Raw genomic sequence first — 16980 nt, forward strand, 5'->3', positions numbered from 1 at the left:
GTTTACAGAAGGAGAACCATTCTGGGTCATTATGGTGAACACTTAGATTTGGAGATTCTCTTAAACAGTACAACGTAAGAACATCCTGTGATGGAAGTTCACAGCACCACACAAGATTCTACTCTTATCCTTTTAATATCAGATACTTTTATGTCGAAGACAGTCCTGTAAAAAGCTGTCATTGTGGCTGGATGTTCTTGTATGGCTTTCAGAATAAAGTCTTCATTGGACCTGTGGTTTCTGCACAACCAGACCTCCTCTCAGGTTGCAAGTCTTGTAATTCAAATATCAATAACGGAGATATTCACTGATCTACAACGAAAGCATGTAGACTTGACAGCCCATGTGGCGCTGAAGTGTTTTTTTCCTTCTCTTTTTGCAGTGGCACCATTGCTGTCAACATGCAAAACAAATAAGCAGAGAAAACCACACTGAAACTGGAGACAATTCTAAGCCAGTGTGACAAATGTACGGCCAGGAAAGTGGCATGTATTGTCCTCATGATGCGTGAGAAGCATTATTCAGTTAAAGGCTGTAAACATTAATGGAAGCTCTGACAGAAAAACAAGCACTCCAACACTTCATTATGCACATCTGACAACTTTCTACAAACACTGTTTGAAATTTACAGGAATGGGGTCATCCTTCATGTATTCTGCAGATGTTTTGTAAATCATTTAACCTTTGGCGTGACCATCCACCACCTTTGACACAGTGAGCTCTGCCTGTGAATGCACAAGCATTACTTCACAATGCAATCAATGTATTGTGTTATCAGCCTGAGAAAATCAAATCCTCTGAGGATATGCTGTGGGGCTGGATCACTGTGTAGTGACATACAGTGGCCATTAAGGAAGCTGGCACACAATGAAAGAGTTTCAGCTTTGACCCAAAAACAACAGCCGTGTGCCCTATTTAAATGCAGTTGGACAGGGTAAAAGCCGGTTAAAGCCTAATTCGTGTTAAAGTACTGCTTACAGTAAGGAACTACAATGCTAACTTAGCACAGAAACGGATGTAGAAGAAAATGGCACAACATATAAGTTGTAATGCAAACAAGACGGGGCCTACGTGTTTGTCCCTACGCCGTGCTTGAAGTGTCCAGAGAAATGCTGGCTCATTTTTGTAACAGGTTACCGTATTACAATGTAACAAATAGGATATAAAGTGCACTTACGTAACGTCTCAACTTTTTTTCAGGAGGAGACTTTCTCAGCCACCCCGAGCACACCACATCTCCCCCACTCATATCTGCTCCTTTCTTGCTCTCCCTGGAGTTTAGGCGCTGATTTCTGTTTGGTTTCGTCTGCTCTGGGGAGTGTCTTCTCTTTGTACCTGAAAATAAAACACGTTGGCACAAAGCTCAAACGGTGAAACTGCCAGAGAAGTTTTAAATGTAGTGTTTTGGGCTTGTAAGAGCGGTAAATACCGTCACTCCTTCTTCGTTAGTCAACTCACCGACAAGGCAGTCCTCTGAAATGCACCGACCTGATTTTTCCACGAGTTGTAGTCAAATAAACGAGTATATCCCGAGCTTGGAGTTCATATAAACCTCCGCGGCGCCGCCTTTTGTACAAATATCAACGGTGACTTGTGTATTTTGTACAAACTGGAACGACGTGGGGACAAAAAACAGGCGCAGGCAACTGAGAGTCGTTAAGTTTTTTTGTTGTTATATGCAGCGCTCCATGCTAATTCCCGTCAAAGTAGAGAGATTCCCAGTTGGCAAAAACAGATGTAAACGTCCTATAGTGTACCGGTGCATAGTTGTCGTTTCTGCGCTATTTTAAACAATCTTCACCGTAAACACTATGATTCCGCCGAGCTTCACTACCAGTTTACTCCCATGGTTCCTTAATTATGATTGACAGGGTGGCTCCGTCTTTCCCTCAACTCACCCTCCTCTGGAACATGGCGGCGTCAAGACAACGCGGTTAACGGCCAAGGACCGGAAGTTTGGAATACCGTTTCAAAATAAACGTGTTCAACGTTGATTTAAACCAGTGGTTCCCAGCCTTTTTTCCCGAGGGCCCCACCTACTTATATCGAAGAAAATCTAGCCCCCCCCAGGACCCACTTGGAAAAGGTAAACATCAATTTTAATGGTTTCCACTGAAAAATCCTAACATGTCAACATACACTTGCCCTTGACAAAAGACATTGGATATAAACAATCCATTATAATAATAAAAATACTACTACTGATAATAATATATATATTTAATTTTCAACAAAAAAGCTCAAAATTCTCAAGTTTCGACAGTTTATTTACAAGAAAAAAGTATATTTCTGATCCTAAAAGTAAATGTATGTGAACCAAATCTTTATTATTGATATTATTATTATTATTATTATTATTATTAGACTAAGTTAACTATTTCAACCATTATTTTCAGTTTGGTTTCTTGTAACGTTTTTGCTTAACAGTGTCGTAAACAATTTTAAAAACTTGAAAATTTGAATTTCTTATAAAATGTAAGACTTACTACAACTAATTTTGATATTGTCAAAGTCATGGCTGATAACACTAATAATGTTGAATGCAACAATTTCAATTAAGAAAAAAAGGATTTTTTGTTTTGTTTTTTGTTTGTTTTGTTGTTGTTGTTGTTTGTGTTTTTTTTTCTTTTTTTTTTTTTTTTTGTTTTAATAAAAACCTCTTTCTTCAGGGCAATAGTCACGGCAGTGATCTACAACCATTTCGACCATGTTTTCCTCAATGTTAGTTATGATAAAACTCGAAAGTTACTACCGGATGTTGCTTATCAACACCTCTGCTACCTTGAATACTCATGTAGAGGACGAAACGGGGAGGCGGCGGCATAGAGGGAAAACTGTAAAGGTTCAAGCATGGGACATGTAGTTCAAAATTCGTTTGTGTTTCTTCCCAAAATTCAAAAGTGCTTACACAGCGATTCTATATATAAAATAGGACGTTAATTAGCTGTATGCGTGTCTGTGTGAAAACGAACTGTGACCAGAGACAGCTGGAGAAAAGACAAAGAACTGACCCACCTCGGCGTTCACCCAAAGGTCCTGAGAAATCATTGCACAGCTAAACTGCTGAATGCAGAATGCGAATTTATTAGGGAAACTCAGAATCATAAAATGTAAATAGGAATATAAGACGGTGGTGTTCTCAAAACTTTGTGTTGGGTTTGCTTTTAAGTATTTGTCTTCGTTAGTACCTATAATACGTTTTTCTTGAGGGGAAGCTTTGCATATACAGTGTTTACAGTGTAAAATGTGTTATTTTAATATTTTCTTATCAAAACATTGCCTCAAGACTACAAAGCTACAAGCTTAGATTTCTATGCGGGACACGTATTATTATCACTGCATTATAAATGTATGTGTTGCACTGCCAAACAAAGTTGTAAGTAAGGGGTTTTATATGCAAGTGTAACCTTGATCTGGTTGACCATATCTGATCTATATGATGGACCTAACTATGCATATATAATGGGAATAATCCACTGGCAGAGAGGTGTTTACCATGGATTTAGAATGGTATCTCTGGAATCTTACTGGAATGCTATTGTAATGGTAAACACTTTCCCCAAAGGATGTTTCCTGTTAGCCTGTGATTAATGACTTAGCTGTTGTACAGGCACATTAGCCCTTCCAACAGCCTTAGTATTGATGAAAAAATAGGGAGCAATTAAAGCCTGTTGACACTATACACCAATCCTAAATAATGAATTCTTTTTAAATTACCATGTAATTAGCATTGCAGCCAAAGTGTTACAACATAAAATGGCTTGTGCTACATGCTCTTAATGCTTTAGGTATCTGTGCATTCATGTCTGTGAAGCCTTAACGTTGTCTCTTGTCTGTGCAGATGCATAAATGTTTAGTTTATGTGGTTTCCACTGCATCCATAATAATCTTGCTGAGGACATCTGAGTCCACGTGCACTATTCAATAGGATGAACAGACCAGGCCTTATTTACAACAAGTGCATTAGAATAAAAAAAAGTGCATATGTACCTTTGAGAACTTAGGAATAAAATAAATACTATAAGAGAAACATTTAATTTATTGATATCATACCATCCCCAGGAGTTTAAAAATCAACCAAAGTGAGGAGAAAAGAGAAATGGTAAGGTTGATTAATAATTGAGAATCATTGATTTCCCCCCCCCCCCAATGCCTTTTGAAAGCTTTAGTGCCATTGTTTTTACCCTATCAGTTGCTATTTAGTGAGAAATAAGTTTGCATTTGCAATATTAAAGCAGTCGTTTCTTCCCGTCTTCTTTTCATGGGGAAATTATATTCATTCATGTGATTTCCAGGTTCCTTATTCTGTCACTGCATGGTTTATGCTCACTTCCATTTGTTCACAAATGTTTTGCAATGAAAGCAAAAAACAGGGAGAATGCATGCATTGGTTTGATGTATTAAGCAACAGTTCAGTTCTGTTTTCTTTTAGTCAGCACCGTTACTTACACAACTAAATACTGGGTAGTTCAAGAATAACATTATTCAGGTTTGCAGAAGAAATAAGCTGTATTTGAGATTAATTTAAGTGTTGAATTCTTGTAGTGGATCATTTTATCTGCAGATAAAACTTGAAAGTGACACATCCATTAACTTATACTCTATCATAACAACTCAGTCATAAACTTTCAATTCATTAGTTTTGAATGGTTGTTTAAAGAAGCTATACCAATTTATCTCCCATCTTCGTCTGCCCAATTCTGAAGCAACACTTTAAACTACTATCTCATCATGTAAGACAGCATTACAAATTCTGGTTATTTAGTCACTGCAGTGAATGGTGTAAGTGATAAGTCAGCACACTACAGCTGGTAAATGTTGAAAAATTCCTCTTGAAAAATCAGCACTGAATATAAAAAGGCACATAAAATCAGCATGAACACCAAGATTCCCTAATAAACAAATCAGAAAAATGCATTCAAATATGCTGTACAAAGTTATCTACTGTCATTTTATGCATATTGACCTGCTTTTACATAGGCTGAGAGCATTAAATACTCATATTTTTTAAAATGCCTTCTCAGAAGTATTCCATTGTTTTCCCACATGATCATTAAGAGTGAAAGCTCAAGTCATATGTACATTTATTGCATGGAATAAGAAACTTATAAAACACCAAAGCACACATCAAAAAGACCCAGATATCTTGAAAACCAAAGTCGACAGCTCATGAGGAAAGACCGCATGCAAATCAGAAAATTAAACAAAGGTTGAGCTGTGTGTTCAGAACTATGACAAGTCCAAAAAGTCTCTTTATGTTACAGTTAAAAAGCACTGCAGATGCGTGTGTTTGCATATGCTCATGTGAATGTGTGGTGTGTGAGGTATTATTATAAACACTCTGAGAGACCATATAGTATCAGGAAGTTTGAGATTTAATCATACTTGCACATTTCATAAGGTTGTGTTAAAATGTACGGTTATTTAAGCTACTTCTATAAAATAAAATTGTATGAGGCAGATATCTTTCATTTTTAAGGATAGATTATATTTGCACTATCATTCACCTCAAGTTTTCAGAAATTATAAACAAGTACTAAGTTGATAAAATAATCAAAATAAATATGACATAAATGGAATAGAAAGCAAGAAGTTAATATCTTTGAAGAAACCAAACCTAAATTTCAAAGAATTGTGGCTGTTTTGTGTTTGTGTGTTGCATGTATTTTCAGTGCTCATTTTATGAGGTTATTACACATCTGCTCCATGAGAGTTCAGGCTCCTGTGCAGTCAGTTCAGGGCACCCTCTGTGTCATTTCATCTGGGTTTCCTGCTGCATTCATTTCTCTCTCAGAACACCAGTCTACTGATAGTGTTGAAGCCCCCTCCCCCTCCTCCTCCTCCTCCTCCAGATGGGCCACAGCTCCCTGGTGGGTTATTGTCATCTGAACCGTTTGGCCTGAATGAGCACGAGGATGAAGGGGCCTGGAGAGCCTGGGTCCGAGCATTGAGCTCCTGCTCCTGTTGATGTTTAGAGAAAAAAAAAATGAAATGCATTAAGTAACGTGATGTTGAAGTGGGAGCAGAACTAAGAAAAGAACTAGGTCATGCAATCCCAGATAGTTTATTTAGCATTCTCTGTGACTAAAAGTGCTTCAGTGTCACATTAATACAGCTCCCTCTAGAGGCCAGTTGCTTGAACAAGTACTCTGGAAAGTCAACTCAACACAGCACGGCCCAATGACTTGTGAAATTACGCTTCTCGTCTTATAACAGGACACTTCAGATTTGGCTTCAAGTTTAGACACCCCAAAAAAAAAGAAAAAAAACAGAAAAAAGACAGACAAGCCAATACTCTGCTGGCTGTTAGTTATCTGAAAGAGTCAGCTTTCCTCCAGCTTCTTTACACTTGAATGAATCCACTACAGTCTTTGACATTTATAACACCCAGAGGTCAAAAGAGACTAATCATCTACTCAAATAAGTGTATTTGAGAGAAATGTCTGTGTACTTGTACTTTTTAAAGTGCATTTTGAAACGAGTAATAAACTCTTATTTTAGTATACTTTGGTGGAAGCACTGTGGTTCTAAGACTGAGTAATAAAAATAAAACATATAGGTCAAAACAAGGAGGTTCTGGCTTTCAGTTATCAGGAATCTGGCCAGTTGTTTGACTTTGACTAAACATGAGAGTCAGTGGCACATAACAAGAGAATGATTCCACATAACATTCAAACAAATGCCCCAATGGAGATCCATATTCTCTTGTTGTTATTGTACATTAGGGTAAGATCATACTGAACTGTACAACCCAACTAAATATCAAAAGTCAGTTTTCAGCGCTATAAGTAAACTTTATATTAATTACTTTTTACTTTTACAAGAGTACATTTATAAATTAGTTCTTTTAATTCTAATTAGGTACATTTTGAAGGATATATTTTTAGCTATATTGTTACTTGAGAACAATGGTCTTGTACTTTTTTCCACCTCCATTTAAAACTCACGCTTGCAGAGAGTAATGGTAATGATAAATCATATGGAAAATGAAAAATGTCAAATATTCAACAGATCTCTAATTACGGCCAGAGCACCAAGTGGTGCTAGGACACAATTGTATCTGAAAGGTTATTATTATCATTATTAAAAATTTGCCATCGTTGCATGGACTTATGAAGTCCTTAACATATTGCAATTTTTTAGAAACTTTGCAGGTGTATCAGATCTCGCAAAATGTTTTATATTTTTTGGGTCTCCAAAGCAGCCAATCAGAATTGCCTCAAAAGTTTTCAAAGCTAAAGCCCCCTCCTTTAACTTTGTCATAGATTCATAACATTTTCTGGGCAGATGCAGCTTGGGGAGATCTACAAAAAAGCCTCTGAGGCTGAAACCTTAACTCCAACAGGAAATTTTCAATACATTACTAATTTTAATACACTAACTCGTCGTAGAGATATTAGCTGATCGACTCATACTTTTGCATACAGCTAGATGGGATATGGATGTTGAAACACTCTTTAGAAAGTCATCCTTCGTCAAAGGGCGTGTGGGTGGCGAGGCCTCAAATTTGCAGTTTTCGGAAATCAGGGAGTAGTTTATAACTCAGCTGTGGATTGTCTAATCTGACTCATAATGGTCAGGTATACTGAGGGTCATGCCTGCATACACTCGTGGTGATACTTTGTACAGACCAAAGCACCCCCTAGTGGTGACAGGAAATGTCAAGGTTTACAGTGCAAGCTGCTTTTTCAAGACGAGCTATGATATCAGAGTGAAATTTGTGTCTAAAGAAGTGGATTTATGTCTCTGCAAAAATCACTGACTTTTCATCAGAGGGCGTGGCCTTGGCGGAACAACAAAGTCAAAAGTCACTGTTTTATCTCAACATAAATTTATGAAGTGTCATAACTCATCATCATCATTGTATGTGAGACAAATTTCATGTCCTTGATAACAGCCCAGGCCAGAATACATTCCTATCAGAAATTTTGATGAATTGCACAGCACCACCCTGTGGCCACAAGAAGTCATTACTCCTGAATTTCATGTTACCACCCCTCCATGGTTGACAAATCATGCAGTAATTTACCCAAGCAGTCCCAAGATGTTGACCTTACAAGGCTCTGGTAGCTTATCAAAGCTTAGTATTTCAGACGTTAATGTAAAATGTAAACAGGAGTTTCTCCGTCTTTAACATACGCTGTTAGAGTCCCTATTGGACTACCATATGTGTATGGTAATAATGCTTATTTGTAACAGTTTCATGTGTTGGTAAGACACATAACTCCTTGTATTATTTATCTCTGTTAAGTTACATCACATTTACACTATGCTATTACTTAATACTGTTGAGTTCATAGCTGTTTCATGGTTCAGCTTCTCACAGAGATCAATGCAGCAGGCCCCAGTATGCATGAAGGTGCACAGGCCCCTTGTGGCTGCATGCAGCTTTAATTTTTCTTGCTTTAACACAAGTAATATGCATGTTCTAATAAATTGTCACGATTCACAGAACTAAGTGAGATAAATATATGTATTTGAATGTCTGTAAATGGAGAAGTGTGTTTAGTTCACCTGTAAATACAGCTTGTTGTCCTTGATGATAGCATCCAGTAGTTCTTTCTGAAGCGGAGGCTCTGCACTCACTTTCATCCCATTTGCCATTGCTCCTCCATTTACGCTCTGCCCTGGTAGCTCCTGTTTTCTGTACATAAGCACGTACGCTGTGTCCTTGGGGAAGCGATTAGTAATGTTTTGCACTGATTGGAAAGACGAGAATGTCACTCTGCTATCGTTGAAGAGTAGCCAATCCCTTGCCTCCTGGCCGCTGTCAGATAGCTTGTCTCCTTGTTCGGATGAAATCGTGAGAGCAGAGCACGTCGAGGGGCTACACTCGGCCTGGCCGTTACCCAAATCCTCCTTGAGGGCAAAGTGATTGACTGGATGCTGCCTTCCATCTGCTCCATTAATGTTGCGGCCGTAAGAGTAGTAGTGTCCGCTCTCTGATGAAACGCCAGAGTGTATCACCACTGAGCTGAGGACATAGGGCACGGATTGGACTGACATTGCTCCCCCTCTGTTTATCAGCTCAGCTCCATCTATTCTCTCCTTCTCCTCTTCTTCCTCCTCTTTCCGTGATGGTTTCAGCTTCTTGGCCAGATTCTCGCTGCTCTCAGGAGAATCCACTTGCAGGGGAGAGGAGGTAGAAGAGGAACATTGTGTTAGCATCGAAGGAGAATGTACAGGGAGTCTCATGAGGGACGGGATGGTGACATTGTCCAGAATCTTTCTCCGGACATGGCATTTGGCATCGTATGAAAACCGCAGCAGGGTGAGGATTAAGTATTCAGGTGCCGACACTAGTTTCATGGTCCTCTCTGCCCGCTGCAAAGAGCTACACTTCTCACAGAAATAGGCATTCTCTTCATCCAGGATCTCCGGAGCCAAGAAATAGTTCACCAGGTCAGGCACAGAGAGAGGGGGCCCATTTGCCTCCGGCACAAATTGGGCATTGCTAGTGGGGGTCTTAGCTGCACCTGGCTCTGGAGTTTCACTACCACCATTGACAGATCCCTGACAGAGCACTTTGGGCTCCTCTGAGGGCCCTATCGGCTGAGGGCTGTCCTGAGAGGTGGCAGAAGGACAGAAGGCCAAAGAGAGGTCTGTAAAACGCTCCTCTTTCTCAGAGATGCAGTTACACTGCATACATCGAATCCCTGTGATCAGAGTCCCACCAAACATTCTTTCTATCAAAGTCCTCCCGTCATCCACAGCTTTGGATTCTGCTGGAGACAAGGATGATTCTTCAGTGTCTTCTGGAGAAGTCTGAGCTGCTGGATCTTTGCTGCTTGTGTCCACAGGGGAGGCAACCTTTAGCTTAGCTGATTCCAAGACTTGAAGTGTTTTCTCCTCTTCGTGTAGCCTTGAGATAAAGTGACAAAGACACAAAACTATAGAAAAAAATATAAAACTCTTCACAGATTTAAATCATAAACCACAATCATAAGCCACAAAGAAACAAAAAAAATGTCATGTAGTTCAAAAAAGTAGCGTAAATCATTCAACAACAGTCAAGCAAACTCAGTATTAAGCTTGGGGTGAGGCTGTACCTGTCTAGAAGAAATCTGAGGTACTCAGAACAGTCCTGCTGAGAGCCAGCGTTGAACCAAGTAGGCCGGGATGCTTCCAAGAAGTTCCTGGGTGCATACGCTGCCCTCTGCAGGTGATAGATATGCAACACACACATACGGTAATGAATTACTGTTGTTGATCAAATTTAGTCATATCTCTTACACAGGACTACACTGACCTGGGTGTGAGCAAGGAACGCAAACAGCAGCTGAAGCTTTTTCATTAACATGTTGGAACCATTCAGATGTAGGGATAAAACATGCCGCCTGAAACTGAGAGGGAAAAAAAACACCCAGATTAAAGGTTTTCATTTTGTTTCACTGTATATAGAGGTTTTATATATATATATATATATATATTTATATATATACATATATATATACATATATATAAAATGGCTCACTCTGTGGCCATGAAGAGGGTCTGAATGATGCTGTTCATGTAGCAGGTGTTTCCCAGGTTGATAAGGCCAGTCTTGCCGGTCTCAGACTTCCCAACTAGCTTTAGGAGACCTGAGGCAAATGAGTTGGACTGGGAGGTCCAGGCACTTTGATTCAACACCAGCTTGATTTTTTCCTCTCCAGGTTTTGGGAGATCCTGAGGCAAAAATTGAAAAAGTTAGCCTGTATACAACAACCTGATGTGTAGGATGTAAACTACAAACAAGGAAATAGCAAATATTGTGATAATTCTGAGCTCAAAACTAGCCTAATAAACATCAATCAATAGTTTAAACGGATCAGCTGAGAATGAGGACTGGTCAGATAAGCAGAACTGGTGCATTCAGTTTAATTAGTGACCACGTTAACAGGTGACTTTCAGCTGACTGCATTTTTCCTTGCAAATGCCTCTTTGATTCTTTTTTTTTTTTGTCATCATGTCACTGACACACTTGGCTGAAAGTCACCAGTTTACACGGTCACTTTTTGAACTATAACACCGATCTTATCTCCACTCATTTTTACAGGTTTAAACATTAACTTCTAAAACGTACCATCTGTGGGTTTGGAAGACATGGGTTTTTTTTGCAGTGACAGTAACACACCGTAAAGATGTGCACTGTAGACTTGGTTTATGAGTTTGTCTTTAAAATTCTACCATTGTTGTCTCTGCTGCTATGATGACTGTCACACCTTCGCCTCCACATTGCCTCTACTACACATGTGTATACTGCATCTCATGTCCAAGTTGCATTTATCTTTGAGGATGTGCACAGCTGATATGTCACATCGACACTAGGGATTCAGCCATGATGCATATTCCCCTAATTGTCTTACCTTTATGGCCTCTATGATGTGGTCGTAGAGGTCAGGAAAGCCAGAGTACTGGTACATCATGCAGTGAATGAGCTCAGTAAATTGCAGCAAGAAAGCTTTGCTGGTGGGGAGACCGTCTGTCCTCAAAGACTGGACTAGGTGAACCACATGTGGAACAACCTGAGACAGTGAAGGATGAGGATTAGAACAAAATGTTCAGGACACTGCTGAGCTGGAAATGCTTCAAGGAGCTACAGAAATCAAAACACAGCAAGGTCAGCTTGAGGGCAGCAGAACATCGGGAAACCCACAGTGTTTCTGCTATTCATGTTTTTAGATTCTAATGAAATTGGCCAACTCAAGGTCCATTTCTCCACATTTAAGTGCTTCACACATCATTAGTGGGAGAGCGGTGCTTCGCCTGGGGTTCTGGGAAAAGAAGTCTGTGCAGCTTTGAAGTAATTTAAGCCAGAAGAAGAAGAAAAATGAGAAAACCAATAAAGTGGCCATATGAGAGGGAAATGGACTGTGAGTGGAGAGACGAGGAGATCCCTTACCAAATGGAAGGCCTCCGGAGAGTGCTGGAAACTCAGCAGCATGTGGGACAGCACAGTGAGCGCCCCCTGTCGAACGATGGGGTACCATAAACGACTGAACACCTGTGGGTTACAAGAAATAATATTTAAATTATGAATTATTAAAGCAAAAAAAAAAAAAAAAAAAAAAACCTCTGGTAGTTTATGCGAGTCATTTTTTTCCAGCCCTAGGTGGATTACCTTAAAACCCTGCATATTCAGACATATTGACTTTATTAGATAACATTAGTCTCCTTTATTATTTTATACAAAGAAACACACAAGATTTTTGAAAATTTGGAAAACTGATTCACATGTAGTCTGCTATATTGTTGGTAGTGATGCTAAAGGTTTCATTCTTCCTTTTCCAGTATATATTCCCATGAATCGTCATCCTTAAAGTCTTTTTTATTGTAACCTGAAAAATATGGGACCAAGTAAAATGGAAGCATTGACATCACTACCCAAAATTCACTGAACAACAGCAGAAGTGTCCATCTATTCTATTTCTTTTAGTTTTCTCAAAAGAAATCTTTCTTTGCATGACTTGCATATGCAAGACAATAATGTCAATCTAATAAGGACAGAATCTCTTAATATAATGGGTTCCCTTTGACAATAACACTGTGAGCAGTCATTACTGCTGGGAGAAGATGGATACATTTTCTGTCAAGCTACTCAGTGATATCCTCAATAAATCAAAATGATCATTCTCACTACAAACCAGTTCAATTTTAAGTAGAGTGACATCTATGAGAATGGTGAACTTCTGGACAGCAGCCAGCCCTTTCAGAAGGGCAATGACCCAGGTATCAACATGCTGGGCCAGAGGCCAAGAGAGCCAGTCGATCATCCTAGACAGAGAGAGAAGGATTATGATATTTGTGATAAAATGTAGGAAAGTATGTATAAGGAACTGCAAAAAGGACAGTTTACTTATTCTATGAATACAGGCAGCAAGAACAGAGAATAATGGCCTTTTTTGTGTGACTTAAAGTGTGAAGTCACCTGCAGAGAGCTTTCGTCATGCTTGCATCTTTGACATTTGGGTCTGTGGTGAGACTCTTGATAAGCACTGTGATCATCTGGACAGGGATGTGCTGGACCAGGCTGGCCAGAGCGATTGATGGGTCAAAGGACGGGTCTGCAGAAGAGAGAAAAACAAAACATCATTGCACAACCATACTTTTTCTTTTTCCACACAAGTGATGTTTAAAGTCAAGTTCTACATTTTAGCTCCACAGAGTGTAAATTTATTGCAATTTGTTTGGTTTCATCTCATTTTATGCTTAATAAAATCGTTTCACTTGGAATGTCTTAAAGCAAAACAGCAGCAAACTGGAAGCTGACATCACCTGAAAAACTTCTCTGTAAAAGAAGCGGAATGACCTTTTAACACGAAGGGGCTCTGCTGCTCACATTGCTCACTGACGCATGCTGTCCGTGTGGCTATTCAATTGAAAACGCTGCCCACAGTTGATTTTGTTCTGCTGTACAGCTCATTCACTTGCAACAGTGCACAGCTGGCAGAGGACAGCTTTTAAAACTACCATTAAAAAAACCTTAGCATTGATTTAAGTGAGAATACACTGAACTCAATTACAAATTCGCAGCAACAGCTTTTATGCCTTCAAGGACAGTTGCTTCTTCAATCATTGGATTTGAAGGCAATTGATCAAAGCAATGAGTAAGTAAAAAACAGGCCACTACCTCCAAAATGGAACAAATTGGTATGCCAATAATGCAGAAAATTGTTGGATGAACAGTCAACCCATTAAAATAAGTGAGCTAAGCCAGTGGATCAAAGACAGCTACTGGCACAGTCCTGAAAAATAAAATTAACAAGGTAACTGTTCCCAGGTACCCAATCATGCACAAAAACCCGCGTATATGTATGCCAAGATTAAAAACAGGAGGCGTATCAGTCATGGGTCCCTGCTGCCAAATACAATTTTATTTTATTACGGGTAGATAAAAAATAATATATGCATAAATTCCAAGTTCATTCATCTTTTAAGACACATTAGGGTATCCTAAAGCTTATCCATCTTGAAAACTAAATTTATTTTTGATACATTTTAACTGCAAATCCCTCTACTATAGCTGTTTTTATAAGAAAGGCAGAGTCTCACCTGTGGAAGAGATGATGGCAAAGACCTCCTGCAGTGAAGGAAGCAGTGTGGCTGGGTCAGCCTTCCAGATATTCTGCAGCAGAGTGCTGACCTTAGTCACCTGCCCCACATACTCTCTCAGCTCCCGCTCCTGGCTGGCAAAGCAATGAAAGCAACTGATTGTCCTCACCAGCTGCTGGCAGAACAAAACGCCTGATTTATCCCTGGGGATGCACTGCATAAAGTCAGACAGCAAAATGTTCAGGCGTGCACAGAGGGCAGGCTCCGGACGTTCACACACCATCCTTAAAACCTCCACCTGGATCACGCTGAAGATCTCCAGAACAGAAGGGCAGCTGATGAGCAGCCGCAGGCAGCAGTGAATGTAGTCTATGATGGCTGGGTCTTTGCGGTCCAGGCTGCCATAGCCCTGCTGGAGAAGACCGAGGACAAAATCTTTGCTGAAGAAGCGCTCGAACTCTGGGCGGTGGTAGCGTGCATACGCCTCCAAAACCTGGAGGCCGATCTGCTTCTGAAAGGCATCTTCACCGAGTAGGATGAGGCGGGTGGTGAGGATAAACAGCGACTGACACTGCTCTTCAGTTACCTCTTTCTCTGCTGCTTCAACAACCTTCTTTACAATGGCTTTCTTCACTGGTATAGAGTGATCAGAGCTCACAAGGCCCTCCAAAATCTTGTCCATGATGACAAACTGTAGGGGCAGATGAAGAAAAAACATTAGAGGACATTTATAGTAAGAAACATACAAGCTCAAATTACAGAAAAGTAGGTAATCAAACCAGTGACACCTTCTTAAAAGGTCAACGTGTCCACTGGGAATTAAGCTTCTTGTGTCTTTTCAATTCACACCATTGGAGTCACAAATTGTCCTCAAACACAGACGGTACAAGCACTAATAGGTAAAGCATGCAGAGTGCTCCGAGTACATCATTTGATAAGTGCCACTTAAAGTATGATACAAGCATATTTTTTAATGGCATAAAAAGCATAATTTTAAAATCAAATTGTTTGACACAAGCACAACATTACAACAGTTCAATTACTGTAAAGCTGAACAGCAATTACTGCAATAAATTCAGATTAGGGCTGAATGAGTTCAGAAAATAATCTAGTTGCAATTTCTTTATCTAAACACGACGAATTTAATATATGATTATATTTTTACACAAGTTATTTAATTGGGCAGACAGAGATTGAAAACCATTGTTATAACCAACACAATAGATTAAACTAGGGCTGAAAAGGTTTGAAAAAATAAAACACTGTGATTGTTTCAACTCATTGCAAAATCCATATGAATGGTGTATTAGGGAAATGATCAATTTTATGTTATTCTCATTTTGATTAAGAGGAATATATGCAAAAAATAGGAAATTTATTTTTTGTAAACTATTAAAAAAAAACAGATTGCATGGTGTAGGGAATGACCTTTGAGGTCAAAGAAATATTGCACCTTCTGCGATTTTGAAAATTGCAACAGGCCATATTGCAATTTAATCTAAGTTTTCAATTTATAAATTCTTAGAATGTGATATCAGCAATAAAAGTGTGGTTTATTGGGCAGCTTTAACTAAATTAAATTACTTCACCCCTACAAAATAAAATGCATTCTATTCAATATAAGAACACTGTATCCAAACATTTAAAAAGCCAAGATGACAACTTTTCTTGTTTTCAAATTTCAGCAAACGTCGTTTTATTTTTTAATGATAAATATAAAAATACGAATGCTCAAAAACGATTTATTTCTTTAATATCAGTCAAAAACATAGAACATATAACATAGACCATGAAGTAAAACGTTCATAAAACGGACGTCAGTTGCGTCACGGTTTAATGTTCGTTTCTTGTTTTATTTATTAATTATTATTTATATACATTAGATTACATCTGATAGTTAGCTGCCTCAAAGACGATTGACACCTAAAAGTCGTACTTGATCATTTAATGTTTTATTTAAATTAAAATTATGGTTGTGGCAGCTATATCGCTACTACATGAGAACAATCACAAACCGCTATCTGTGCTTGTTGTGTCTCGCTTGCTTGCTAGCGAGTTAGCTAAAGCTAACTGTACCGGTAACCACGATAGCTTTCCCCTTAAGTTTGGTGTGGAACAAATCAGGTAAAATTATAATAAATATAACTAAGCCTTATGCGCCAAATGTTCTGCTTCATTATGAGATTTTTTTTATTAGGATTGTAATTAAACGTAAATATAAACAAAGCAACCAAACAGGCCTTATGTTAGCTGGCTAGCCTTAGGTGACACTGACTTAGCATAAATACCGCTGTGTAACAGCGCAGGAGGTAAGATGTAGGTCCTGTACTTACCCAAATCAAGCATGTCAACAATATCCCAATGAATTACCCTTAGATTTCGGTAGATGTTACACCTTTTTGGACCGATACAACCGTGTTATTTTGGTTCATTTGATCGTTCAGAATCAGCTGATTAACCGTTCACCGACGTCATTCCTACGGACAGAGATGTCGGTAGGACCCACGTGTGAGGCTGTTTTCGTCTTAACATTGCCTGTTACAATTGTTGATTTAGTTTGGTAATAACTGCATGGGTTGTCCACGTCAATCATTTTTTTTTTTTATGACAGCATTAAAAGTTGTTAGATTTATATAAAACTGTTCAGACACGTTTGGGTCGTGTCTGTGCTATTCATGTGCTGCATTCAAATGCTCGTCGTCAATCTCCCGCTTTCAGGTTTGAAAATATTAACTATTGAACTTTGCGTGGTTTTACTTGCTATGTTTTTAATTGTCCTGCATTGCTATTCAGGATTGCAATGCAATAGGACAAATTAATTTTACTCACGTCGATGTGATTGGAAGTCTTGTTGTGAAGCCTACTTGTGCTTTTGAATAAAATCCCTAATTTTACTTAATAACTTTATTTGTATAGCGCCTTTAAAACAGAGGTTTACAAAGTGCT

The 16980-nt window shown here is 38.9% G+C and overlaps 2 protein-coding genes across 5 annotated transcripts in view; both read right to left on the reverse strand.

Moving 5' to 3' along the window:
* Positions 1–1892, reverse strand: part of gab1 (GRB2-associated binding protein 1) — an 81318-nt gene extending 79426 nt beyond the window's left edge. For 3 of the 4 annotated variants that reach the window (XM_041784511.1, XM_041784510.1, XM_041784508.1), the window contains exons 1-2: positions 1459–1892; positions 1178–1335 (exon numbers count right to left, since the gene is read on the reverse strand). In XM_041784511.1, coding sequence (XP_041640445.1) covers positions 1178–1249 — 72 coding nt within the window. In that variant the 5' untranslated portion in view covers positions 1250–1335; positions 1459–1892. Of the gene's footprint in view, positions 1–1177; positions 1336–1429 lie in introns of all 4 variants that reach the window. The other variant, XM_041784509.1, reaches the window with a different exon arrangement.
* Positions 1893–5067: 3175 nt separating this feature from the next.
* Positions 5068–16513, reverse strand: usp38 (ubiquitin specific peptidase 38). Its single transcript, XM_041785497.1, has 11 exons — positions 16368–16513; positions 14035–14725; positions 12911–13046; positions 12627–12756; positions 11885–11986; positions 11349–11507; positions 10475–10668; positions 10250–10343; positions 10050–10156; positions 8515–9862; positions 5068–5961 (listed from the first exon to the last, which is right to left on the reverse strand). Exons 2-11 carry the CDS (start codon positions 14714–14716, stop codon positions 5791–5793), a joined length of 3123 nt encoding a protein of 1040 aa, XP_041641431.1. The 5' UTR covers positions 14717–14725; positions 16368–16513; the 3' UTR covers positions 5068–5790.
* Positions 16514–16980: the final 467 nt, after the last annotated feature.

This window comes from Cheilinus undulatus, linkage group 4, assembly GCF_018320785.1.
Source record: "Cheilinus undulatus linkage group 4, ASM1832078v1, whole genome shotgun sequence".
NCBI lineage: Eukaryota > Metazoa > Chordata > Actinopteri > Labriformes > Labridae > Cheilinus > Cheilinus undulatus.

Coding starts and splice junctions, on each gene's coding strand:
- usp38 (XM_041785497.1), bottom strand. CDS start 14,716: ATGGACAAGATTTTGGAGGGCCTTGTGAGCTCTGATCACTCTATACCA. Junction 12,757..12,910: donor ATGACGAAAGCTCTCTGCAG/GTGACTTCACAC, acceptor CTCTCTGTCTAG/GATGATCGACTGGCTCTCTT. Junction 9,863..10,049: donor CTCAGATTTCTTCTAGACAG/GTACAGCCTCAC, acceptor CTTTATCTCAAG/GCTACACGAAGAGGAGAAAA.